Here is a 26,581-nt window from a genome sequence, read left to right on the forward strand (position 1 = left end):
AAGGGGACGACAGAGAATGAGATGGTTGGATGGCATCACCGACTCAATGGACATGAGTTTGAGTAAACTCCGGGAGTTGGTGATGAACAGGGAAGCGTGGCGTGCTGCCATCCTTGGGGTAGCAAAGAGTCGGACACAACTGAGCGACTGAACTGAACTGAACCTGGAGCAAGTTGCTACTTAACCTCTCTGAATCTAAGTGTCATCTTCTACTAGAAGAAGAAAAAGGGTGATAACTGTACCTTTCTCACAGGATTATTTGTGAAGATGAAGGGAGTTAATACATGTGAAGCAGTTACAGCTTGGTGCTTGGCACACACAGTGCCTGATAATTGGGAGGTATTCCTGTCTTGAGGAGCTGCACACCTTGTATATGTGTGTGTGTGTGTGTGCACATGTGTGTGTGCACATGTGTGTGTGTTCAGTCATGTCTAATTCTTTGTGACTCCATGGATAGTAGCCTGCTAGGCTTGTCTATCCATGGAATTCTTCAGGCAAGAATACTGGAGTGAGTGGCCATCTCCTCCTCCAGGGGATGTTCCTGACAAAGGGATAGACCCCGTGTCTTCTGCATTGTCGGGTGGCTTCTTTACCACTGAGCCACCTGGGAAATTGCTGCACACCTTGGAGGGAGCCCAATAGTTGTGTCCCAGGAGCATTTTCTGATTAGCTGAGGGGTCCCGACATAACTCACCTTTCCTTCCCTATAACAAGGCCATCATTCATTCAACAAACAGTAACTGCTTCTCTGAGAAGGTAGAAGAATTTCAAGTCGGGAAAGACAGATGGCAACTGTGTACTGGGCCTTTCCCCAGAAGGACGAGAGGCTGCAGAGGCCCACTTGGGGCAGAAGGCTTTAGGGCCACACCCTCTTGATGTCTGAGCCTTGCAACACACCCACGGCAGGTGGGAGCTGGGCTCCAGCAAGGCTGCTCCCCAGGAAGCCACATAAAGCCAGGGTCCTCAGTCCAGCAGGTTCTGAGCCACACACCAGGAAACATGAGGATACAGTCAGTTTTCTCCCAGACAGTCTGGGGCCTCTGATAGATAGGTGTCTTAATTCCTTTCTATCTAAAGTCAGGACAGTAGCATTTGGCACAAAACAGCTGGGCTGTGAGGATTACCATCGTCTATAAATGGGCTTTAATGTAAATGATCATATTGACACACGTGTGTGTTTCCTTCTACCCCATGCTCACACAGAGGCATCTCTCCAGGGCTCTCGCCGTCAGCTGGCCACCCCAGAATAGCTCTAAGCCAGTCGGTGGGGGTGGCAGGATTCGGAACCGCCACTGTCATGGAAAGGACAGCTGTCTGGATGCCCTGTGATGAGGCAATGTCAACTACTCCAAGAACCACGTCCTCTTAAGAACCTTTACATCATTTTCATAATCAACCTGGAGGAATTGCACAATATTCATTACTTTTCTTTTCTGAGCTGCACATGCTGCTCTGGGGAGAAGAGAGGAGTCCTTGGAGGTTCGCCAGCTGGCTAAGGATGAACCAAAACCAGACACAGAAAAGTCACCGAGTGCCTTCACTCTTGATGGACTGTGAGAAAGAGAAGCACTGAAATCGAGCTAACTTCAAGGGAGGTGGTGAAGGGAGAGAGAAGGTTTTTGGGGTTTTACAGAGTTAAGTCTGCCACAAAGCCTTAGACGACAAAGACCAACTTTCTGTGCCCTGAAAGACAAGCAGTGGCAGGCAGTGTGGGCTGGGGTATGAATTAGGGAGGGGAGACATGTATATGTCTGCCAAGTAGCAGCAAGTTTTTTTCCATACTGGATTCAACAGGATTATCTGGAGTTCTTCTGACCAGTATATTTGTTAGTCAGAAGTCAAGAAGGGCATTTCCAGTCAAATGCTAAGAGGCAATAATCTCTGCATGCATTTCTTGATATTTCATATCTAGACAGACGTCTCAGTAAAGCGGCTGGCAGCTTGATGGGCTGCATTAAGGCAGGTCTGAGTCACCCCATCCTCTCAAGTCGCTGACCAGGAGAAACAGCAGAGATTCACCCAGCTACCCTGCATAGTGGCCCGCAGTAGAAATGGGGGGGTAAAAGCTTCTGGATACTGCCCTCCACTGTTAAGAATGACTGAAGTGACCAGCATTTTACTGGCATCTGGTCACCAGTTGGATGTATTTGTTGCTGTCATTACAGCAGCAGTGTTAGGAGATTTGCCATAAGGGAATGAAGATAGTGGTTCACTCACATCCTCAGTCCACTTGACAAGATTCTGGAGGCTTGAGATCTAGGCAACATAAAGCGTCACCCACTTTGTGATCCCAGGGTAAGTCCTCACCATAGATAAGAATAACAACTTGAAAAAAAAGATTCAGGCTTTCCTGGTGGTCCAGTGGCTAAGACTCCATGCTCCCATGCAGGGGTCCTGGGTTCTAGAACTGGTCAGGGAACTAGATTCCATATGCTGCGACTAAGACCCGGTGCAGCTGAATAAGTAGATAAATAAATATTAAAAAGAAAAAGATCCTGACCTTCTGGACACAATGGGAAGACACACAGTTCAGGTTTTCCAGCCTGCCCCACATTCCACACAAAGCGTGTCACAGCTGCAATGTGGTAACATGGTACCTGTGTGCCCCAGCTCTCAGCAAGCCACCAGGACAAGGCTGAGCACACCCAATGAGGACCTCAGGTCATTTAAACTGACCCTCTTCTGCAGAAGCTCAGTGAGGTGGAGGGATTCACCCAAGTTCCATCAAGAAGGCAGAAACCAACTGCTGCTATACTTGGCTAGGGGCTGCCTTTACTTAAGAGCTCCTCCCAGGAGACAGGTTGGAAATTGTTTCCAAACCTGTTTGACCTCAGCCCATAGCTCACTTTCTACAGCCATTCCCACTTCTAGAGGAGCAAAGAATTGAAAAGGAAGGCAATGCTCAACATGATAAACATACAATGCATTAAACAACAGCCAAATACTCACCAGAAATGAAGGAAACAAAACAAGTAGGACTGTAGTTGAACAACACAGCCAAACCAAGGGGACTCTGGTGGTACCCACAGTAAAGGTTCCTTCCCCAGTTTGCAAAATCCCAGCTCTGCCTGGGCTCACTCACAAGCCTTGAATGCTCAACAGGCTTCACTTTGGCAGTCAGACATCTCAACAGAATTATGAATTTGAGACCTCAAGAAATTAAATAAAACACCACTTGATTCTCAAATGACACACTTCAATAAGCTTTAAGGTGGTTCAGCAGTAAAGAATCTGCCTGCAATTCAGGAGATGTGGGTTTGATTCCTGGGTTGGGAAGATCCCCTGAAGAAGGGTATGGCAACCTACTCCAGCATTATTTTTTTTTTTTAAAATCCACTCCAGTATTCTTGCCTGGGAAATCCTGCAGACAGAAGAGCCTGGTGGGCTACGGTCCATAGGGTCCCAAACAGTTTGACACAACTGAGTGACCGACCATGCATGTGCAAACATACCAGGCACTTTACTGATTGGTAAAAAGCCTTTAGTTGTAATGGGAAAATGAAAATCCATGAAATTCTACCATTTGTCTGTAAGAATTGAAGAGAGAACATTCTGGAACATTTAACCAGTTTGGAACCATCAGGAAGGTGGTTCCAAAACCAGTGAGCTCGCCAGTTGGTGTCAAACCTAGAGAAACAAACACTGATCTAAAGCCACCATCAGCACTAGTTCAGATGTCTGCATCCATCCACAAGATGTGCACTCAGGAAGGCATTTCCATGGGGAACCATGTGTGGACCATAAGCCTCCTGCTGATGGGCTAGCCTGCAAGGTCCCACTTAGGGATTTCTCAGCAGGCTCCTGCAAAGTGCTGGAAGGGAGGGGGAGGCTGCAGGATCTCATCTGAAAAACTCTGAGAATAGCCCGGCCAGTCGGCCTCCCAGAAGCTCTGACACAGATATGCCTGAGGGGAGGAGGTGGGCTTAGACCACCCCGACTGGCCTTTTCTGGGTTTATAATTGCCTGATCCAGCCTTCACCCCCTTCATTGTTCCCACACCTTTCCTGTCCTCCTCCACAAAAATCTGCCTGAAATCAGCCTTGCTTCACAGCCAGTCTAGACTCTGGCTCGGGCAGGCGCTCAAGAGACCCACCCTAGACAGTGGCTGTGACTCCCTCTCTAACTGTTCAAAATGCACAGTGTTCAGGGCTTGGGTCCCAGGGGCAACATGGATATGGCTTCAACTCCTAGTTCCACCACTAACTAACTACAGGCCCTCTCTAAGCCTCGGTTTCCTCATCTATATGTTGGAGATGACTATTTCAAGGGGCTGCAGTGAAAACTCACAGTTGACTTACTGCAGGAAAGTGCTGAGCACCCAGCTAGCCATACAGTGAGGGTCGAGGGCATGCGTTGTGGGCTCAGGCGTGGCCGACTCTTGGTGACCCCATGGACTGCAGCCTGCTGTGGAATTTTCCAGGCAAGGATACTGCAGCAGTTGTCCTGGCCTACTCCAGGGTGTCTTCCCAAACCAGGGACTGAACCTGTGTCTCTTGCATCTCCAGTATTGGCGGATTCTTTACCACTGCGCCACCTGGGAAGCCCGTGAGTGCCAAGAAGCCACGGCTACTGTTGTTGCTATCAGCTGTGACCTCCGGTGGTGGTCCATGCTCATGCCTGACAAATCCTACCTCTTCAGTGCAGGCTCTCCTAATCATCAAGTCAAAGCACCTCCCCATACCAAGACTCCCTTTCCTGAACTTCAAAGACCTCATTCCAGCACATACAGTTATATAAATATCCAAGCAAGTGTCTCACAGTCTCCGCCATTCCCCACACTAGTTTGTCTGCTCCTTGAAGCCCTGACTTGCTTTATATTGATTCTGTTTCACCACAGTCCCCTCCTCGTTATACCTTAATGGTTTGAATACAGCATAAATAAATAGATGTTGGATAAATAAATGTGTGAGGTGTACACACACTTGGGACTTATAACGTAGAGAGGCAAGTAATGAGAAATGATGAGATGTGGAATTTCATTCCCTACCCTGCAGGTGAATTGCCTTGTCCTCTTAGGCTAGGTATCGACAAAATGCAGCAACTGCCACTAGCCTCCCTCCCAGGGCCGTGCAAGATGGATTAGGCTTTTAAGCAGCAAAGCTGAAACACAGCCCGCTCCTTGATGTTAAGTAAAGAAGAGCATCTGGGTTCTGATGGTAACAAATGGATCTCATTCTCCTCTAGCATTTCCCGGCTCTTTCTGCACAAAACTAGCAAAATTAAAAAAAAAAAAAAGCCTCAATTCTTTTAAATTGGATTTCCAGAGAAAATCTTTCCTAGCAACTCATTCTAGTGCCAGGAGATTTTTCAAAGGCTAATCTAAATTCCTTCTCTCACTTTAAGCTCCCTTTCCTTTGTCCATTGCCAAATGAGACCGACAACAGCTCTGGCCATGACTCCACAACAATCATCTTTATTCTTACAAATCTTTTTTTTTTTTTTCTTACCATGCTGCATGGCATATGGGATCTTGGTTCCCCAATCAGGGATCAAACCCATACCCCCTGCATTGGAAGCACAGAGTTTAAACCATTGGACTGCCAGGGAAGTCCCTATAAATCTTTATTTCACTCCGCTTTCCAGGAGTTGTTTGGACAACAGGTGACCTTTCCCTCCTCATCAGTATTCACATTGCTTCTTTCTCTTTTATTTTTCCTCCTCTTCTGTCTCAGTCTCCTAAACCTGAGGCTTCCCAGCAGTGCCCACATCACCTGGCAGTGCCCAGTCCTATAGGAGTCACCCAATGTTAAAGCTGCTCTAAGGACCTCCCTTGTGGTCCAGGGGCCAAGACTCTGAGTTCCCAATTCAGGGGGCCTGGGTTCCACCCCTGCTTAGGGATACAGATCCCATGTGCTATAACTAAACAGTTTGAGTGCCACAACTAAAGATCCCACATGCCACAACAAAGACTGAATATCCCATAGCCAAATAAGTGAATGAAAAAAAATATATATATACATATCTTTTTTAAAAAGCTGCTCTGACAGCTGGTTTAGGCGCAGGCACTGGCACCAAGATAAAAATTCCAAGACCTATCCCTGTTTGCGACACTGATTCACCATGAGCTGGATCCTCGAGGCTAGCTGAGTCTTTTTTCTGATTCAGGAAGAATCATTCCCATTGTACGTCTGTTAAAAGGATTTCAACAATTTATAATAATTATACTGTGATTAATACTAACACTATTTATGATTCTGGAAACATTTAGAACTCCCAAAAGTAAAGGTACAGGGTTAAAATAAGATGCTGAAACGTCAGAATGCAGAAAGTACATCCCTTAGGATAAGAGGGCAGAGAAAACAAGCAAGAACATAGTTTGAGACAGTGGCTTTCAAGTCTGTTCAAGCAGCAGAGCCTGTCTTTAAAGGAAACCTTCAGTGGAATCCCACTGCTCAACCAGATGAAAGTGGGGCTGCTCTGGTTGGAGGCAGGGGCAGGAGGTGGTGATGCTGATATGAGCCCAGAGCCCATCCTTCCTCCTCCTCACCCATTTCTCTCCTCTTCTGAAGTGGTGGTCCCTGCAGTATCCATAGCGCCCCAGGGGTCTATGAAGCAGTGAAAGAGGGACATGCAGAGAACCTGAATTTACTAATACTGTGAGGGAACAGCAACTCAGCTTTAGGGCCCTAAAGGACCACGAGGTCAACATATTGATATATCAAAGGTTCCACTGCTTTCGTCTTTCCAGTCTGTCTATATGTATCTTAGCTTGATTTTCATGTATATGTATTTTATCACAGCACATATTTGTAATGCATCTCAATAGCATCTTCATAGAATAAGTTGGTGTCTGGATGTGTACACAGAATTCTAGAGGAGAGAGGCTGGTACATTACACTGTGACAAGACATTCACAGGGTCTGGCTTGACTTGCTATGGGACCTACCATTCTGAAAGGTGCAATAGTATTTTACTGTGCTTTATATATGCTTGCTTGAAGTGATCCAAGTAAAAGCTAAACACACTCTAAAATGTATGCCAAGAGTCTTAAGAAGAGCCTTAAATATAGGGCTTTACTATGAGAAGACTACAATCTCCCCCGAATAATGAAAGGTATTCTTAAGACATTAGGTATTAAGACAAAGGTATTTATAAGACATTAAACATAGATGGCTTAATTAGTCCCTTTACTTCTACTGGTACATTTATTAGGAAGAAGGGCAAAAATAAGAAGTACTTTTCTAAGCAAGTACTGTGAACATTTAAATTATAAAACAGCCTGCTGACTTACAAAAATACTGCTCTGTGTAAATTTGACTAAGGGTTATTAAAATTTCTTAAATTACCGACAGAAAAATAAAATACATATCTAATTTTCCACCGATTTGAAAGACTCAGGAGGAAAAAAATCTGAAATTCAAACAATCCCAGTATATAATTTTTCTGATTTTTAAAGGAATATTTATAGCTTGAAAGTGAAAGGCTTGTGAAATATATAAAAATTAGGGAGGCAGTCCTTTTCCTATTTCAGGAAAATTATAGTTCTTGGAGAAGACATTGAAAATTTGCTCTCAGTTGATACATATGCATTGTATTAGACTTTCTAAAGCCTCCTCCTCTTTTTTTTTGTTTGAAAGAGAGACACATTTCTTTCAGAATTTGAAGACTTTTATTAATGACCTAAGGTTCTAAGGTAAAGGACTGCAGACAACAGCCAAAGAACCAGATCCATCCATCCATCTCTGCTTCCCTCAGGACAGAGCTAAGAATAATTTTCACATGTTAAAAAGTTGGAGAAATTCAAAATAAGGAGAATACATCTTGACACATAAAAAATATAAAATTCAGATTTCAGGCACCTCCCTGGTGATCCAGCAGTTAAGAATCTACCTTCCAGTGCAGGGGATGTGGGTTTGATCCCTGGTTGAGGAACTAAGATTCCACATGCTGCGGGGCAACTAAGCCCTCACACTACAACAAAGACACAGGGGAGCAAAAACAAAAAATAAAATTCAGATTTCAGTGCCCATAAGTTCTGCTAGAACACACTCAGGCCCATCCAGTTACATCCTGTCTGTGGTTGCTTTTCTGCTGCGGCAGCAGAGCTGAGTAGCTGTGACCGAGACCCAAATGACCCAAAACCTGAAAACTTTTACACAATCTGGCCTTTACAGAAGAACTGGCTAACCCCTGGCCTAAGAGACAGTGTCCACTGGCAGGTCCTCACACCGCCTGTCCCCGGCGCAGGAGACATACCTGGTTGAGATGGCGAAAGCACTTGTCAAGACACCAGAAACAGCAGCAGCAGCATTGGGACACGCACCTTGACAAGGCACTGTCCTGCTGGGTCAGGTTCAGAAAGAAAAGAACAGTGTCACCAACAGCACAGGAAAGAGGCAAACAGAAATGTCTTCCAACACACCCTGTTCCTACTTGGAGATCTGTGTACCTGGAGAAGCATCACAGCAATTCTCATGGGTACAGGAGTTCTTCTATTCTGTATATGCTACTGCTACTACTAATTACTATCATTACTATACTGATGAGCAAGGGTTCTCTTCTGTGGGCTTACCTGTTAGGAGTGCTGTTGAGTTCAGCAGAAAGGGAAATGGATTAGCCTGTTTTTACTAGCAACGGTGAACCAGACCTTTTGGTTCTAGTAAAACAAAACAAAACAAAACAAAAAACCACCTCTCTTCCTTCATCTTTTCCTAAGTGTCTTCAATCATAAACTCTGCTTTTTTAAACCATAGTTTATATTCATGAGAAATTCACATCCCACAGATGATGAAACTAATGCATTGTAGTTATGCGTTCACACACACACAAAATCTAGTTTAATTTTTTGGAAATACATCCCATATTAAGACTTTCAGGGTTAAATTTTGGGGGATAAATTAGTCCTTTGAAATATAACTTGAACTTGTGTATAACTCAAGAATGGATGAATTAATAAAACTTATTGGGGGAAGGGGTGGTTACATGTATCTTACTGCCCAGATTGGCATGGGGGTGGAGGAAATCCCTGAAAACAATCCTGAAATAGTTTTCTATTAGGACCCCAGGGACAACTTAGCCTTATATAGACATTTTCTTGTCCCAGTGTTAATTCCACTAGATGAAATCTGACCTGCATCCTTTTCAGCCTGGCTATCATGGTGAATGAGCCATTTAATGTAAGAAGGATCTCACAGTGGCCGTGTGAAATGCTTATACTGCAGGTACAGTATGGGGCTGTAAGGCTGCTGAGGAAGACTATTTTTTTTTTAACCTAAGAAAGGACACATTTCTCCAACAGTGACATCACCAAAAGAGAGTTTGACTCCTTTAGTCTTTATGGGATCTAGAAAGTGATAAATAACCTCTTAGACCTCAGCCAGAGAGGCTAACCCATTGACTGTTAGATTTATGGAAGCTGTTTCCCCAAGGAGTTTAAGGAGCCTAGCTCTGGGGGTACAGTGAGTTCCCTGATGTTTATTAACTTATGATTATCTAGTACTAATGCATATTTATACATAAAACACATGCATATACACATATATGACGGCTTCCCTGATGGCTCAGCAGGAAAGAATCCACCTGCAATGCAGGAGCCACAGGAGACGCAAGTTTGATCCCTGGGTCAGGAAGATCCCCTGGAGGAGGAAATGGCAACCCACTCTGGTACTCTTGCCTGGGAAATCCCACAACAGAGGAGCCTGTTGGGCTACAGTCCACGAGTGAGTAAGTGAAGTCGCTTGGTCATGTCCGACTCTGCGACCCCATGGACTGTAGCCTACCAGGCTCCTCCATCCATGGGATTTTCCAGGCAAGAGTACTGCAGTGGGTTGCCATTTCCTTCTCCAGGAGATCTTCCCGACCCAGAGATTGAACCCAGGTCTCCCACACTGTAGGCAGATGCTGAGCGATTAAGCAGAGCATGATATACATATATGAATATATTTAATCTATATAAACTATATGAATCTACTTGAAATAAAAAGTTGCTCTGTTCTTCAAGAAATCTTTCTCCAAGTTTCCTAAGATTGAAGGATCGATTTCAAAATGCAACAGCCAGAGTAGCTAGATTTATCCTGGATGTGGAAATGTCTCTTTAAGTCACAAACATGTAGTTAAGCAATATTTCAACAGAAAATACTCTCTGATCAGGGGGATGAGGGCTTAGTGTGCATTTCAAGGTAAGGAAGCTAGATAATTTTATGTGAAAGCCAATCAACTGCTCTTAATTAATATACTAATCTTAAATCTTGATTTACAATTAAATCTTGATTGGGCTTCCCTGGTGCCTCAGAGGGTAAGGAATCTGCCTGCAATGCAGGAGACCTGGGTTTGATCCATGGGTTGGGAAGAATCTCTGGAGAAGGAAATGGCAATCCACTCCAATATTCTTGCCTGGAGAGCATGGACAGAGGAGCCTGACAGGCTACAGTCCATGGGGTCACAAAAAACCGAATACAGCTGAGCAACTAACACTGACTGACTGAAATCTTCAACAATTCAGATTTCTGCTTAAGAGAGCAAACAAAGACAATTTTAAAGTATAATTATGAATCCACAAGTAAAACTTTCCCAGTTTACTAAAAGCACATACCTATACCCAAATTGCTGGACTCACTGTTTGTAAAACTCTGACCAAGTCACCAACACAGAGGTAGGGATGGGGGGGTGGGGGACGAACACTGGGTGAGAACAGAAAAGTTGGGGAAAATCCAACCTTTCCTTATTTGGCAGGCCAGAAATACCACGAGAACAGCTGTTTTCCTGGTGTTTTGGTTTCCACTGGCATTCATAACCAAATGTGCATGGAAATAAAAACCAGGGAGAAGAAAAACCCCCAGGCACAAAAGCCCCACAGTTTTCTGTCTTTTGATCTGAGATTTAGGTCAGCTTGCCCATTTCTCACTATTAAGCATGAACACACACACAGGCACATGCAACTAACTTCCCATGACACCCTCCAGGAAACACAGAAGGTGGGGAATATTTTAGCATTAAAACAGAAACAAGCAAATCTCATCTTATGGTATATTTTTCTTTCTTTAAAAAAGCATGATAAATGTCCATAAAACCTTGCTTAAATTTCATCTGAAGAATTCCTCCCATTTGTTCAGCATTTAAATAGGAAGAAAAAGCAGCAAGCTAAGAACTAAGCACTCCCTACACCACCTGTGCCACCATGTTGGAGAAAATCCAACAAAATTAAACAAAACAGGGAGCTGGACAGGAAGGTTGCTGGGGGTGGGGTGCGGATGGGACCCGAAGCCCACTGGAGCTTTCTGAATGGTCCCTGGCACAGGTCACATTCCTGTCCTGGGACCCAGGGCAGTTCTCCAGTGATTCACTTTTCTGTAACCCAAACACAGAGCACACTCTGTTTTAACGTGTCACCTTACCTTTTGTTTCAGAGTGTTATACACGTACATGAGAACAGCTCTTGGAATCCTCACCACAGTGATTAAAAATGACCCTTTGACAACTGTTCCCTGATGGTAGCAGAAAAGAATGGAGAGAGATGAAAGGATCGGGCGATCAGGAGGGTCACTTTTATTTCTGGGAACAGAAGAAAAAAAAGACAGCATTTTAAAAAACACTATTTAGAAAGAAACAAAAAAACTTCTCTCTGGTTCAAATCATCTACGGTACTAACAATTTAGAAAGCAGTGACGCCATCTGCATTTGGCAAAATTTTTATACTCCTTGCTAGCTAAGGTTAAATTATTTCTTGGACTAAGTTAAGAAATATTTTTGGAGGTATTCAATGTTACAAACAAGGAAGAGAAAATTTTAAAACATACTGATGAGGTGAACAAGTTTTCCTCTTTATAACACCTAACCACTTCCACCAATCCATTAAACTGGGTATTGATCCCATTTTCAGTTTCAGAAGTTTAATTATATAATAATCCCCTAGATTTAAATTACACACTCGCATCTGTAAATATTGCCAGTATTAGCTTGGTGATGAAAATCACTACCACATCACATGACCAGGATTGGCTCACAGCAGAGGGAGGAAGAGTTTTGGCTTCTCCAGCTCCTGAAACCCAGCTGATTTCTCCTCTGTTCTGTAAAGGTCACCTCACTGTGAATCATTTACGGGACTTGTCATGACACAGCTCTCAAGAATGCGAAAGTCAGTTTCACAGGCAGGGAAAAAAAGTGAAACAGAACAGAATGGGCACATCTTTCTTCCCCCTCCCCGACACCTGAAAGATAAAACAAAGGCGGGAGGGCTGATGTCACCCCTCCCCCGGCCCACTGAGGCCAGCTCTAGAAAGTGAGGCCGTTTCCGAGAAGCTCCTTCACTCGATTCCAAGGGAGGCTTGCTTTCTTCATAATGGATTATTCTACAGCTCGCTCTGGTTGCTAATAAGTCACTATGAATTAAGGTTTTGACCAGAGCCTAGGTTTTCAGGGAGGAAAAGGAATGCAGCCAGAAATGTTTCAAGAGCTGGCAATGGCCACATTTTGCTGTTATTTAAATCATCCAGGAAGGAAGAGAGAACATGAAAGTAATATTGGGAGCAGAGTAGCTGCAATCCAGTCGTCCCACAAAAAGGGCGATGTGTGTTTCAACTCAATATTGTTGAAAATAGGAAATGCCAGGGAAGCTATTGCTGATATGAATTCACTTAGATCTGATAAACTAGAAAAGTAGCACAGCCAGGAAAATCTGACACATTTTTTTCCCTTTCCTCAGTCTTTTTTTTTTTTTTTTTTTTAGAGGAAGACTGTTTACTTTCCCATTGAGGAGATCCATGTGCCTTAGAATTGACTGGTTCTCAAGCAGGGATGCAGGCAGACGAGGGCAGCGCTTGCTCTCCATCTGATATGGAAACAAGTGATTCACAGGCCTGGAGGGCTGGTCCTCCAGGTATGAAGCTTGGGCTTAGGCATCCGTTTTCTGAGGTTTCGCAGGGATGGGATTGACTACTTAAGGCAGGGTGGTGTCTACGCTGTCTGGATGGCCCTCATCCGTGTCACACCCCAGTGATGGCTCCAGACGCTTTTGGGCTTGGCTGGAAGAAGACGTAAATGTTCCAGAAGCTGACTTACCACTTGGGAGAGAAAACCTGAAAAGAGGGCCAGCTCACAAACCAGGCCAGCCTGTGGAGCCAGAACTCACTCAATACCCAGGAAAGGGTCAATCACTGGGGGGTCTCGGAGACCCCACCTTCCTGCCCTAGACTTTTTCCACATTCAAAGGTTATATCACCCTGTCACCCCTCCTCTGCTGTGCATGTCCCTAGGGCCTTCATCTCTTCACAAGCAGCAAAACCTGCCTTCAGGAAGAGGCTTTGATTACACCTAGTGAAGCTTAAACTAATACTTCACCACATTTTGAGAACTGGAGTTTGGGACCACAATGCAGCGAGGGACATACTGAGCAGCTCAGTGATGGGCTTATGAGGATGCCACAGCCTCCTGGTGGGCTTCTGCTTCTGTCTACAGGGAGTACTGCATGCTGGGCACCTTTCGCTGGGTTCTGTGGGTGGTGGCAGTAGGAAGGCCCTGGGCAGTAGGGGAGAGCTGGAGACTCCAGGATGTACCCCACATGCCCAGCTCCTCTAGTTTTAAACTTGTGGCTGCTCTGAGTGCTGAAGGTGCCTGGCTCTGTGTGATGGAGCCAAGGGGTCCCAAGACACAGCATCAGCTCAAGTCCCTGGGCAAACCATTTTCCTTTTTTTTTTTTTTTTAAGCACTACTTTTTAAACATTTTTATTTATTTATGGCTGTGTTGGATCTTCACAGCAGCACGCAGGCTTTCTCTAGTTGCGACGAGCAACTATGAAGGGACTGCTCTTCACTGCGGCGGCTTCTCTTGTTGCAGAGCACAAGCTCTAGGCGCACGGGCTCATTAGCTGTGGCACACAGGGCTTAGCTACTCTGCGGTACGTGGGGATCTTCCTGGACCAGGGATCAAACCCATGTCTCCTGCACTGGCCAGCGGATTCTTAACCCCTGGACCACCAGGGAAGTCCTGTGCAAAGTGTTTAATGTTCTCGTTCACCTAAGTCTGTAACGCCTTTGGGTCATGGTATCTAAGTGCTATTTTACAGCTACGATTTGCTTCAACGTAACTTACTCCAGAAACTTAGGAATCTTGGAGGCACTTTCTAGCGCTGGTTAGATCCAGTCGAGTGCTCACTGAGAACTCTTCAACAGCATGGATAATTCATTCTGTGTTGCAGCTCCTGGACAAGGATCAGGCTATACAGGATGCTTGGCCTCCAGTGTCAGTCTGGTCCTGGGCAAAGGAGTGCGGTGTGTCCCTGAAGAGACCTTGTCCTTTCCTGACATTTCTTTCAGCAGAATCACTGCAAGATGGGGTTGGGAGGACTGTGGGGGAAGCTGTGAGGTTCCTTTATCCAACCCCAAAGAAAAAAGGAAACTCTTTGTTATGAAGAACAGGTCCTCGGCAGCTCTCGTCAGGGTTAGCAAACTCATGTGTCTCCTACTGAAATTCCTTAGGCTCAGCTGTGAATCCACTTCCTCACTTCCTCCTCAGCAAATCCAAAGCAGCTGGAAACCATCTTCTGTATACTTGCAAGCGATGAAGTCATGACTCAAGCGTCCCTTCTCCAAACTGAGCAGTGCTGGCTCCTCCCTATCACACCCCAGCCCCATCTTTATGGCTCTCAGTTGACCTCTCTGAAATTCAAGCAAACGGTGGCAAAAGGGAAATTACACAGGATGCCCATGTCCTGGTACTTGATGCTCCTTGGATGACCTCTTCATCCCTCTTACTGCTTAAATGAATGACAGAGATGAATGCACTCTGGCTATATTTAAGATTAAAGAATTATAAGCCCTGAGATAAGGGAAAACCTTGAGGTTTCAAAATTAGCACACAGTCAAAAAGAATGCAGAACTCTTTAATAAATGAAATAGCAGTGCTAAAAATAAGTCAGTATGCATTTTATTTTAAATTCGTTTATTTTTATCAAATATGTGAAATATCTTAAAAAGGCAAATAGCACTGCTAGGTGTAACAGGAAAAACAGCAGTTTTCTTTCTCCACCACTAATTGTCTCTCCCTAGAGGCAATATTTTAGCTGTTTCTTCTGGAACCCACCTTCACACTCCTAAATTACTTGTTCTTACTGGAATTTCTTCATTTTTTCAGTCTCAGAGACTGTCTACTGACTTCTCACTATGGAAGACACAGGTTCCATTCTCTTGGCAGCTTAAACTTCCAAGTTCACTCATTTTCCCACTCCTCTTCTTCTCAATCTAATTATACTGAAGTTCTAAAAGATTTCTCTCCAGTTTTACTGAGATATAATCGACATGTAACAGTATGTAAGTCCAAGGTGTACAATGTGTTGATTTGATCCGCATATATATTGCAAAATGATTACTATCTTAGCATTAGCTTATGCCTCCATCACCTCATATAATTAACCATTTCTTTTTTTTTGTGGTGAGAACATTTAAGGTCTCTTCTCTTAGCAGCTTTCAAGTATATAACACAGTATTGTTAACCATAATCATCAGGCTGTAGTTAGATCCCCAGAACTACTCATCTTCTAACCAGAAGTTTGTGCCCATAATCCGTACCTCCCCTTCTCCCCTACCCCCCTCCCAGGCAACCACCATTCCACCTGTTTCCATTAGTTCAGCTTTTTTAGATTTGACATATAAGTGGTATCATCCCTATTTGTTTTTCTATGAAGTATCACTTGGCATATTGCCCTCAAGGTCCATTCATGTTGTTTTAAATGGCACGATGTCCTTCTTTCTCATGGCTAAATAACATTCCATTATATACGCTAGTAAAGTAATGCTCAAAATTCTCCAAGCCAGGCTTCAGCAATACGTGAACCATGAACTTCCTGATGTTCAAGCTGGTTTTAGAAAAGGCAGAGGAACCAGAGATCAAATTGCCAACATTCGCTGGATCATTGAAAAAGCAAGAGAGTTCCAAAAAAACATCTATTTCTGCTTTATTGACTATGCCAAAGCCTTTGACTGTGTGGATCACAATAAACTGTGGAAAATTCTTCAAGAGATGGGAATACCAGACCACCTGATGTGCCTCTTGAGAAATCTGTATGCAGGTCAGGAAGCAACAGTTAGAACTGGACATGGAACAACAGACTGGTTCCAAATAGGAAAAGGAGTATGTCAAGGCTGTATATTGTCACCCTGCTTATTTAACTTATATGCAGAGTATATCATGAGAAACGCTGGGCTGGAAGAAACACAAGCTGGAATCAAGATTGCCGGGAGAAATATCAATCACCTCAGATATGCAGATGACACCACCCTTATGGCAGAAAGTGAAGAGGAGCTAAAAAGCCTCTTGATGAAAGTGAAAGAGGAGAGTGAAAAAGTTGGCTTGAAGCTCAACATTCAGAAAACGAAGATCAGGGCATCCGGTCCCATCACTTCATGGGAAGTAGATGGGGAAACAGTGGCAGACTTTATTTTTGGGGCTCCAAAATCACTGCAGATGGTGATTGCAGCCATGAAATTAAAAGACGCTTACTCCTTGGAAGGAAAGTTATGACCAAATTAGATAGCATATTCAAAAGCAGAGATATTACTTTGCCGACTAAGGTTCGTCTAGTCAAGGCTATGTTTTTCCAGTAGTCATGTATGGATGTGAGAGTTGGACTGTGAAGAAAGCTGAGCACCGAAGAATTGATGCTTTTGAACTGTGGTGTTGGAGAAGACTCTTGAGAGTCCCTTGGAATGCAAGGAGATCCAACCAGTCCATTCTGAAGGAGATCAGCCCTGGGATTTCTTTGGAAGGAATGATGCTAAAGCTGAAACTCCAGTACTGTTTGGCCACCTCATGAGAAGAGTTGACTCATTGGAAAAGACTCTGATGCTGGGAGGGATTGGGGGCAGGAGGAGAAGGGGACGACAGAGGATGAGATGGCTGGATGGCATCACTGACTCGATGGACACGAGTCTGAGTGAACCCCAGGAGTTGGTGATGGACAGGGAGGCCTGGAGTGCTGCGATTCATGGGGTTGCAAAGAGTCGGACATGACTGAGCGACTGAACTGAACACCAAATCTTCTTCATCTATTCACCCTTCAATGGACACTAAGGTTGTTCCCATATCTTGGCTATTGTGAATACTGCTGCAATGAACATAGGCGTGAAGACATTTCTTCAAGATTCTTTTTTCATTTCCTTTCGATATATACCTAAGAAGTGGGATTGCTGGATCCCATAGTTCTGATTTTAATTTTTTGAGGAGCCTCCATACTGTCAGTTTCCATAATTGCTATATGCCAAATTTGCACACCCCATCCCACAGTGAACGAGGGTTCCCTTTTCTCTACATCCTTGCCAACATTATTCGCCTCTTGTCTTTTTGATGATAGCCATTCTAACAGGTATAAGGTGGTATCTAATCATGGTTTTGATATGTATTCCCTTATGATTAGTGATGTCAAGCACATTTTCATGTGCCTGTTTTTTGTATCTTCTTTGGAAAGCAAGTTCTGCTCCTCTGCCCCTTTTTTAACTGATTTTTTTTTTTTACTATGGAGTTATAGGAGTTATATATATATATTGCTATTAACTCCTTATCAGACAGATGATTTGCAAATATTTCCTCCCATTCCATCAGCTGTCTTTTCATTTTGTTGATTGGTTCTTTCATTGTGTAGAATTTTTTAGTTTGACGTAATCTCACTAATTTTTGCTGTTGTGGCTTGTGCTTTTGGTGTCATATTTGAAAAATCATTTCAAAGACTGATGTAAAGGAGCTTTTCCCCTATGTTTTCTCAGAGGAGTTTAGGGACTTCAGTTCTTATGTTTAAATCTTTAAACCATTTTGAATTAATTCTTGTGAACCATGTAATACAGGGGTTTAATTTTATTCTTCATGTTGTTATCCAGTTTTTCAGAACTGTTTATTGAAGAGATCATCCTTTCCCCTCTCTAGGATCTCAGTTCTCTTCCAATGATCTATGGGTCTATTTCTATACCAGTGCCATACTCTTTTGTGGTATAGTTTGAAATCAGGACATACGATGCCTCCAGGTGTGTTCTTTCTTAGAATTGCTTTGGCTATTTGGGCTCTTTTGTGATACAAATTTTAGAATTTTTCTATTTCCGTGGAAAAATATAACTGAAAGGATGACAGGGAATGCATTGAATTTATAGATGGCTTTGGGTAAGAAGGATATTTTAACAATATTAATTCTTCTGATCCATGAACACAGGATATATTTCCATTTGTTTGTGTCTTTCATCAGAGTCTTATACTTTTCAGTATACAGAGCTTTCATCTCCTTAAATTCATTCCTAAGTATTTTATTGTTTTCAATGCCAGTGTGACTGAAACTGTCTTATTTCTTTTTCAGATATTTTACTGTTAGAGAAATGCAACTGTTTTCTGAATGCTTTGTATCCTGTACCTTTACTGAATTCATTGATTAGTCTAACAGTTTTTTTGATGAAGTCTTTAGAATTTTCTTTATATACTAATAAAGTCATATCATCTGCAAACAAAGGCAATTTTACTTCTTTCTGTGTGATTTGTATGTATTTTTTCCTCGTTTTCTTGCCTGATTGCTCTGGCTAGGTCTTCCAGTACTATGTTGAATAGGAATGGTAAGGGTAGGCAGTCCTGTCTCGTTCCTGATCTTAGAGAAAAAATTTTCAATTTTTCACCACTGAGTATGTTTTAATTAATGTTTAGGGCTTACATTATCAGTACATAAATAACATTCACAACTGTTTGAAACAGTGTATTCTGATTATATTTTCTTTCTAGCTTTTGACTTTTCTTTAAGTTAATAATATTTTACATCTTTTATTTGCTTGGTTTTCCACATCCTTCAGCAAATGCTTCATCAAAGTATAATACTTTTTCTCCACATATTCAAACAACATATCTGATATTCTCTAAGTTTCCTTTTTATTTTTTCTTGGAGACATCCCTCCTGGAGCCCACTGCTCTCCTGCTCCTCTGGACTGGACGTTTTCTATATCTGCTAAATACCTACCTTCCTGGAAACCCCCTTCTCTTCTTCACTGTGTTAGAGCCCATTTCATGAAACTCATGGGTTTTTTTCCCCCTGGTTTACTCAGTTTCAGAGAGAAAGGATATGGGGAGGAAATCTTTTGAGATCTTGCATGCCTGAATAGGACTTTATCTTCCTTTATCTTTGACTGATAGTACGAACAGGTATAAAATTCTAGGTTGGAAATAATCTTTTCTCAGAATTTTGGTAGTTTTGTCCTACTATCTCCCTGGTTCAGAGTTGCTGTTGAACATCAGATTCCATTCTAGTTCTTTTTAAATTTTATTTTTTATTGAACTGTAGTTGATTTATAATGCTAGTTTCAGATGTATGACACAGTATTTCGATATTTTTAAAGATCATACCTCACTTAAGTTATTTTAAAATATTGGCTGTATCCCCTGTATTGTACAATATACAGCTTATTATAATATACACAGTAGTCAATATACAGCTTATTTATAGTACACACAGTAGTTTGTGCCTCTTGGTTTCCTATCCCTACCTTGACTCTGTCCACTTCCCTCTCCCAGATGGAAATCACTAGTTTATTCTCTAAATCTGTGAGTCTGTTTCCATTTGTCATATTCATTTATTTTTTAGATTCCACATTTAAGGGATAACATATAGTATTTGTATTTCTCTAATTTATTTCACTAAGTCTAATGCCCTCCAGGTCCAACCATATTGTTGCAAAATAGCAAAATTTCATTCTTTTTTTTATGGTTAATATTTCATTGTATAAACACACCACATCTTCTTTATCTATTCATCTACTGACGGACACTTAGGTAGCTTCCATAACTTGCCTATTGTAAATAAAGCTGCCTGAACACTGAGAGGGGGAGCATATAACTTCTTGAATTAGTGTTTTCTTTTTCTTTGGCTGTATATCCAGCAGTGGCATTCATTCAAACAGCAATTCTATTTTCAGTTTTTTAAGGAACCTCCATACTATTTTCCACAGTGGCTGCATCAATTTACATTCCCACTAACAGTGTACTTGGGTTCCCTTTTTTTCATGTCCTTGCCAACATTTGTGGTCCTTTTGACAATAGCCATTCTGACAGGTGTGAGGTGACATCTCATGGTTTCGATATGCACTTCTCTGATGATTAGCAACGTTGAGCATCTTTTCATGTGGTTGTTGGCCATCTCCATGCTTTCTTTGGAAGAATATCTATTCTTCTCATTGTTAAACTGGGTTCTCTTTTTTTTATACTGAGTTGTATGACTTCATTAATAAATAGTTTGGATATTAACCCCTTATTGCTCTTATCAATTACAAGCATTTTCCCCATTCAGTAGGCTGTCTTTTCATTTTGTTGATGGTTTCCTTTGCTGTGCAAAAGATTTTAAGTTTGATTTGCTTATTTTTGCTTTTGTTTCCTTTGCCTGAAGCAATAGATCCAAAAAAACACTACTACAATTTATGGCAAAGAGTGTCCTGCTTGTTTTCTTCTGGGAGTTTTATGGTTTCCGGACTAACATTTAGGTCTGTAATCCATTTTGAGTTTATTTTGGTATATAGTATGAGAAAATGTTCTAATTTCATTCTTTTACATGTAGGTGTCCATTTCCTGGCAACACTTATTAAAAAGACTTTCTTTTCCCCACTGTATATTTTTGCCTCCTTCATTGTAAGTTAACCGAACATAAGCACATGGGTTTATTTCTGAGTTTTCTATTCTGTTCCATTGGTCTATGTGTCTGTTCTTATGCCACTGTAGCTTTGTAGTTTTGATTACTTCAGCTTTGTTGTACATTCTGAAGTCAGGGAGTGTGAAACCTCCAGACTTGTCCTTTTTTTTCAAGATTACTCTGGTTAGTCAGGGTCTTCTGTGATTTTGTATAAATTTTAGGATTTTTTTAGTGCTGTGAAAAATGTCATGGGTATTTTGCATTAGATATGTAGGCTGCTTTGGATAGTATGGATATTTTTACAATATTAGTTCTTCCAATCCATGAACACTGGTTATCTTTCCATTTATTTGTATCATTTTCAATTCCCTTCATTAGTGTTCTATAGTTTTCAGAGTATAGATCTTGTCCTGGTTCTAGTTCTTGATTTTTGCCTGTGATCTTTCTCTCTAAAGCTTCTGGGATCTTCTCTTTATCCATGTCCTCCAGCTCTGGGAAATTCTGACAATTTCCTCCCTTTTTTCTTTGTTCTCTATTTCTAGAACTCATATTAGTCAGGTGTTGGGTGTCCTAAATTTTATCTTTTTTCTCCTATTTTCCATCTCTTTATCTTTTAGTTTTATCCTCTGGAGGAGTTCAACTTTATATTTTAATCCATCAGTAGAAACTTTCGCTTTTGCAATCATATTTTTAACAACAAAGAGGTCTTTCTGTTCTCTCACTATTCTTTTTTCCTTGGTTCTTCTTTTATGAAAGCAACATTTTTTGGTTCTTTCTGAAGATATTATTAGAGTTGCCATTGCAGTTTTCTTCTGCTGCCTGCATTGCCCCTATTTTTCCTAAAATTTTTTGGTTGCTTGTTTTGTTCATTTTGATCTTTTTCTTTCACAACAGGCTTCTTCAAATTTTTAATAATCATTGGCTATAGGTTCGCATTTAAGCGTGAGGAACCAAAGAGTGAATTGGAGGTTCTATACCAGGGTGGAGAAGGAAATGGCAACCCACTCCAGTATTCTTGCCCGGAGAATCCCAGGGACAGAGGAGCCAAGTGGGCTGCTCTCTATGAGGTCGCACAGAGTCGGACACGACTGAAGTGACTTAGCAGCAGCAGCAGCATACAAGGGTGACAGCTGACTGGCGAGTTTCACCATCTGCTTCAGAGTCAGGGCATCAGGCCATTTCATTGGGGGACCCTCACGTGCTACTATCTGCAGGTCTTTGCTTTGGGTTATAGTTTCTCCAAAGAAGAATCCGATAATCTCATGCCTAAGAAATATCAGCGTGGCTGTCAACATCCTGGAGGCTGAGCTGCGGAGTGTGGGTTGGTAGCAGGTAGAATGAAAGTGAAGTGTCAGTCACTCAGTCGTGTCTAACTCTTTGTGATCCCATGGACTGCAGCCTGCCAGGCTCCTCCATCCATGGAATTCTCCAGGCAAGAATACACTAGAGAGGGTAGTCATTCCCTTCTCCAGGGGATCTTTCCAACCCAGGGATCAAACTCAGGTCTCCTGCATTGCAGGCAGATTCTTAGACTTCCACTTACTCCCCCTTCTTTCAGGGTAGAGCTTTGTCCCAGCCTTGGCTGTGCCAGACACTCTACATCCAGGCCCTTTCTGATGACTTCTCCAGCCAGCAAAGCTCCCAACTTATATCTGCTGGTATGAAGGAGGGGCCGTGAGGCCTAACTGCTCCTTAGTAAGACCTTCAACTAATCTTTGCAAGCATGTTTTACACCCGAATTCCTGAATCTCTCTAGATTTTCATGGCTCAAATCAGCCTCCTCTCCCACCAGATGCACAGAGATAGGCTTTTTGAGGCTTCTCCAATCTGCTCACCGCTCATTCATCCTGTCTTCAGTTTTCAAAATTTGACTGATGTTTCTTCATTCATTCTTTCGCGCTCAGTCATGTCCTACTCTTGACCACCCTGTGGGCTCCTCTGTTCATGGGATTATCCCGGCAGGAATACTGGACTGGATTGCCATGGTGTTTCTTAGCTGCTATCACTGCCTGTTTCCTCCTGCCCTTGTGTGTTTATGCTTTCTTCATTTTTTCATGATTTTGGGGGAGGGGAGTTAGAGTGGAGGAAGGCATTAGGAGATAGATACATATATACACTTCACTGGAGGTTAAATAAAAAGCCCTCACTGAAAACGTTTTGATTTTGTGTTACTAAAATAGAACAAAATCACTGCTGTCAGAGAGATGTGACCTGCTGCTGGCCAATTTGGTTAGAATAATCTCTGCTCCTGTACTCAGGAGCAAGCAGCACATACCGCCTCCTCCGAAGGCGCAAAGGCTCTCAGTGCCAAGGACTACAGCCTTTCGTGTGTCTGACGGGGTCTCTAAAGAAGGAGGCTCCCAACAGCACCACTGTAATAAAACCCATAGCACTCCTTATCGTTGGGAGGTAATTGTTCTACAGCATGAATCATCCCTAGATGACTTTCTTGCCCCCATGAACCCTCATGTTTTTCTGCCCATTTAGTTTGAGACATTAGAGGAGGACCAGCCCCATCAGAAGTAAACTTCCTGTTCTGAGTCCAAGCCTGTCATTTCCCTGGCCATGTTCTTCTTGCCTGTGGTTTTATCTGCTTCATGGAGAACCTCACAAACACAAAAGAGGTAGAGTTGAGACGTAGGTGCATGTGTCCTCAATTATTTTGATGAGGTAATGGAGGATAAACACTTAAATAGCATAGTGAACAGAAAAGCAAGTAATGAATTCACTAGCATTTAACTATAAGAACATGAATTGTATTTTAGAGTCATGTATGATTCCTTTAGGATTTAAAACTGCTTTCAAAGAAAACATTCTCCTCATTTTACATAGGATGAAATGATGCTCATAGAACTTACTGAAGTGTGTTCCAAATAGATCAGTAATTTTTTTAAAGTTTGAAGTCAGTAAGAATGGATATTTACAGGAGAAGTCAACCCTTTCGTTTGAATATCTTTCAGTTCTAAGCAGTTTGATTACTTCTGTGTTTGGCTTCCTTTTGGATTTTCTAGCTTAAAGCAAAAGAGGTTGGAAATGTGACAGATTTAAGATATGGTATTTCTTTTTACTACTAAACAAACATCCTGCCAAATTTTTTTTGCCTAACTTTAAAAAATTAATTTCTATTGGCGTATAGTTCCTTTACAATGCTGTGTTATTTTCTATTGTACAGCAAAGTGAATCAGCTATATGTATACATTTATCCCCTCTTTTGCTGGATTTTCTTCCTGTTTAGATCACCACAGAGCACTGTACAGTAGGTTCTCGTTATCTATTTTATACACAGTATCGATAGTGTACGTATCTCACTCTCAGTCTCTCAATTCATCCCACCATTCTGCCTAATTTTGAGCTTAGTCTTCTTCTCTTGCCAATCCCTTTTGAGAGGTCATGTCAAAATTCCAAAATATCTTTTGAGACACACAACATGAAGCACATAGACAAATCAATAGCAGTAACACGCTAGACCTACCTGTTAAAATAACACGTCACCACTGTCCCAGCTACAGTCATTTGTTGGCATGCAAGGATGAATTCACTAGTCCAGATGAGGCCAATTAAATGGTACCACCACATATACCGAATGCCCGAAAGAGGCTTATATTCCACTTGGCCACCTTCAATGACCTGTGCAGCTCCTAAAGTTGAAAACACAAACATGCTTTATATCTGTGTTTTCCTAAGTATGGAAGAAGGTCCAAGAGGCCATTCTTCCTCAGTTCTAGACTTTGGCATCACACGAAACACAGATGTCAACGTCAAGTTTGAAGTTCCCACCATAACTTAAGATCTTCATAGCAAAACTAAAATTGAGAACCCACTTTTAACTTATGAATAATATTGACAGTGATAATTGTGATAACTGGTAGGCAACTTGTATAAGATGACACTTGATCTATCTTCTAATAGTCACCCCACTTTGCAGATATGAAAACTGAGGTTTGGAAGAGTCAAGTGACTTTTGCAAAGTCTCACTGCTCATAATTAGTGGAGGGAGAATATAGACCTGGACACAGTGGACTCTAAAACCCATGGTTTTTCTATCACAACACTTTGTGATGCAAACAAAACTTATGTTGATGAAAGCTGTGTTATAGAACTCTGTGTTATAGAAACATGCTTCACCAAAAATTTAGACTCAGTAAAGACAAGAATCATTTGTTCAAAAGGATTCATTTCAGATTTCAAGAGCAAACTCTCCTAGTACATTTAAAATGGCTAGTGGGCCTCAGTGTTAAGTCTCCTAGATTCAGATGTCAGCTTTATCCCTTTTTGGGTAGCCTGGGGCAAGTTATTTGGCCTCTTGGAGTGTTAGTATCCTTATCTGTAATACCCATTTTCTGATGGTTATTCAAGAAAGAGTGGGACAGAATGGGATTACCTGGTGAGTACCGGCCCATAGAAATATCAGTCCACAAGTGATGACGATTTTTATTACTTAAATTTCAGGAGCACAATATTATATTAAACTGAGCCAAGTGAGGTAACCCCAGCAATGCTCTGCCGTTCACTGGCTATGTCCTGCTTTATTTGGTCTCATCTAAAGAAGCCCTTGAACTGGCTCTGCAATTCAACTCGATTCCATACCAAATCTCAGTTCTGCAACTATACTTGATTTCTAGATGTTCTCTGCTCTGTTTCATTTTATTATAATTAGATATTTTTATGTGGACCATTTAAAAAAACTTTATTGAATTTGTTCCAATATTGCTTCTGTTTGTTGTTTTGGGGTTTTGGCTGTGAGGCATATGGGAACTTAGCCCCCCAGTCAGGGATTGAACCCATACCCCCTGCACTGGAAGGCAGTCTTAAACACTGGGTCACCAAGGAAGTTCCCTGCTGTCTATTTTAAACAAACTACTGTAAGAAAGAAGATGGCACTTTGGTCTCTGGCAAGACCTACAACTGGAAGAACATTTAAAGAGAGTTTCATATTAATATTTCCTTTCATAGCTATAAATTGCTCTCAGGTGCATAATCCATATGTCTTTAGACATTCACAGTAGGGTCTGGGCAATGGAGGTGGGAAAGATAATTGTGCTGTAGTAGGAACTGATTCCACAGGCGAAGGCTGGTCTTAGTAACTCCTGCTCTGTGTTCTGCTGAGCAAGAGTCACATTGTGAGAAATACCAGATCGGTTTGGTTCACAGACAGAAGTTAATCTTTTACTGAACGCTGGATTCATTCTGGCTTGGAGGCAATCTCTATTTCAGGTAAGGCGCTAATAAATGCTTGCTGCTGCTGCTAAGTCGCTTCAGTCGTGTCCGACTCTGTGTGACCCCAGAGACGGCAGCCCACCAGGCTCCCCCATCCCTGGGATTCTCCAGGCAAGAACACTGGAGTGGGTTGCCATTTCCCTCTCCAATGCATGAAAGTGAAAAGTCAAAGTGAAGTCGCTCAGTTGGGTCCAACTCTTCGCGACCCCATGGACTGCAGCCCACCAGGCTCCTCCGTCCATGGGATTTCCCAGGCAAGAGTACTGGAGTGGGGTGCCATTGGTTACGCCTTTCCAAAATGGATGTGTTTCAGAAAAGCATCCCCAGTCCCAAAGGAGGCGGCCCCTCATGACTGACAGGCACACGGATATAGTGGATCAGGTGAGCGGAGACTTGGAGAGCCACTCCTGGAACACCAGAAGCGATGGGGCCGGGCAACAAGCACGGGATCACCAGTGACGGGGCACGCTGCAGTCTGCAAGCACAGGCCTACAGTGTCACACGTGATTTGGGGATGGACGAAGCTTCCAAAGAAGAGGGCGGACGGTTTCCTCAACAGACAAAAGGCAAGGAAATACAAGGGCCTTGGGTGCTGAGGAGGAATTGTATCTCCTTGGGGCTGCCAATGGCACATTCGCACACACCCAAGCTTGGCACACTGATGGCAGCAGTCAGCAAGCAGAGGATGGCTAAAAGGGATACATCAGGATCCATATAGGATCCACACTCCTGGCATTCCTCGAAGAAGCAGAATGGGTAAAGATATTATTCACTGACCACCTTACTGTTTT

At 42.5% G+C, this 26,581-nt stretch overlaps 1 protein-coding gene across 4 annotated transcripts in view; it reads right to left on the reverse strand.

Annotated features, from left to right (window-relative positions):
• SLC44A3 (solute carrier family 44 member 3) overlaps nucleotides 1–26,581 on the reverse strand; it is an 87,495-nt gene that overhangs the window by 18,504 nt on the left and 42,410 nt on the right. For 2 of the 4 annotated variants that reach the window (XM_040232262.1, XM_040232266.1), the window contains exons 10-12: nucleotides 24,046–24,211; nucleotides 11,334–11,490; nucleotides 8,197–8,283 (exon numbers count right to left, since the gene is read on the reverse strand). In XM_040232262.1, the coding sequence (XP_040088196.1) occupies nucleotides 8,197–8,283; nucleotides 11,334–11,490; nucleotides 24,046–24,211 (410 nt within the window). The remainder of the gene's footprint in view (nucleotides 1–8,196; nucleotides 8,284–11,333; nucleotides 11,491–24,045; nucleotides 24,212–26,581) is intronic. The other 2 variants (XM_040232264.1, XM_040232265.1) reach the window with 2 other exon arrangements.

Source organism: Oryx dammah, unplaced genomic scaffold, assembly GCF_014754425.2.
Source record: "Oryx dammah isolate SB20612 unplaced genomic scaffold, SCBI_Odam_1.1 HiC_scaffold_28, whole genome shotgun sequence".
NCBI lineage: Eukaryota > Metazoa > Chordata > Mammalia > Artiodactyla > Bovidae > Oryx > Oryx dammah.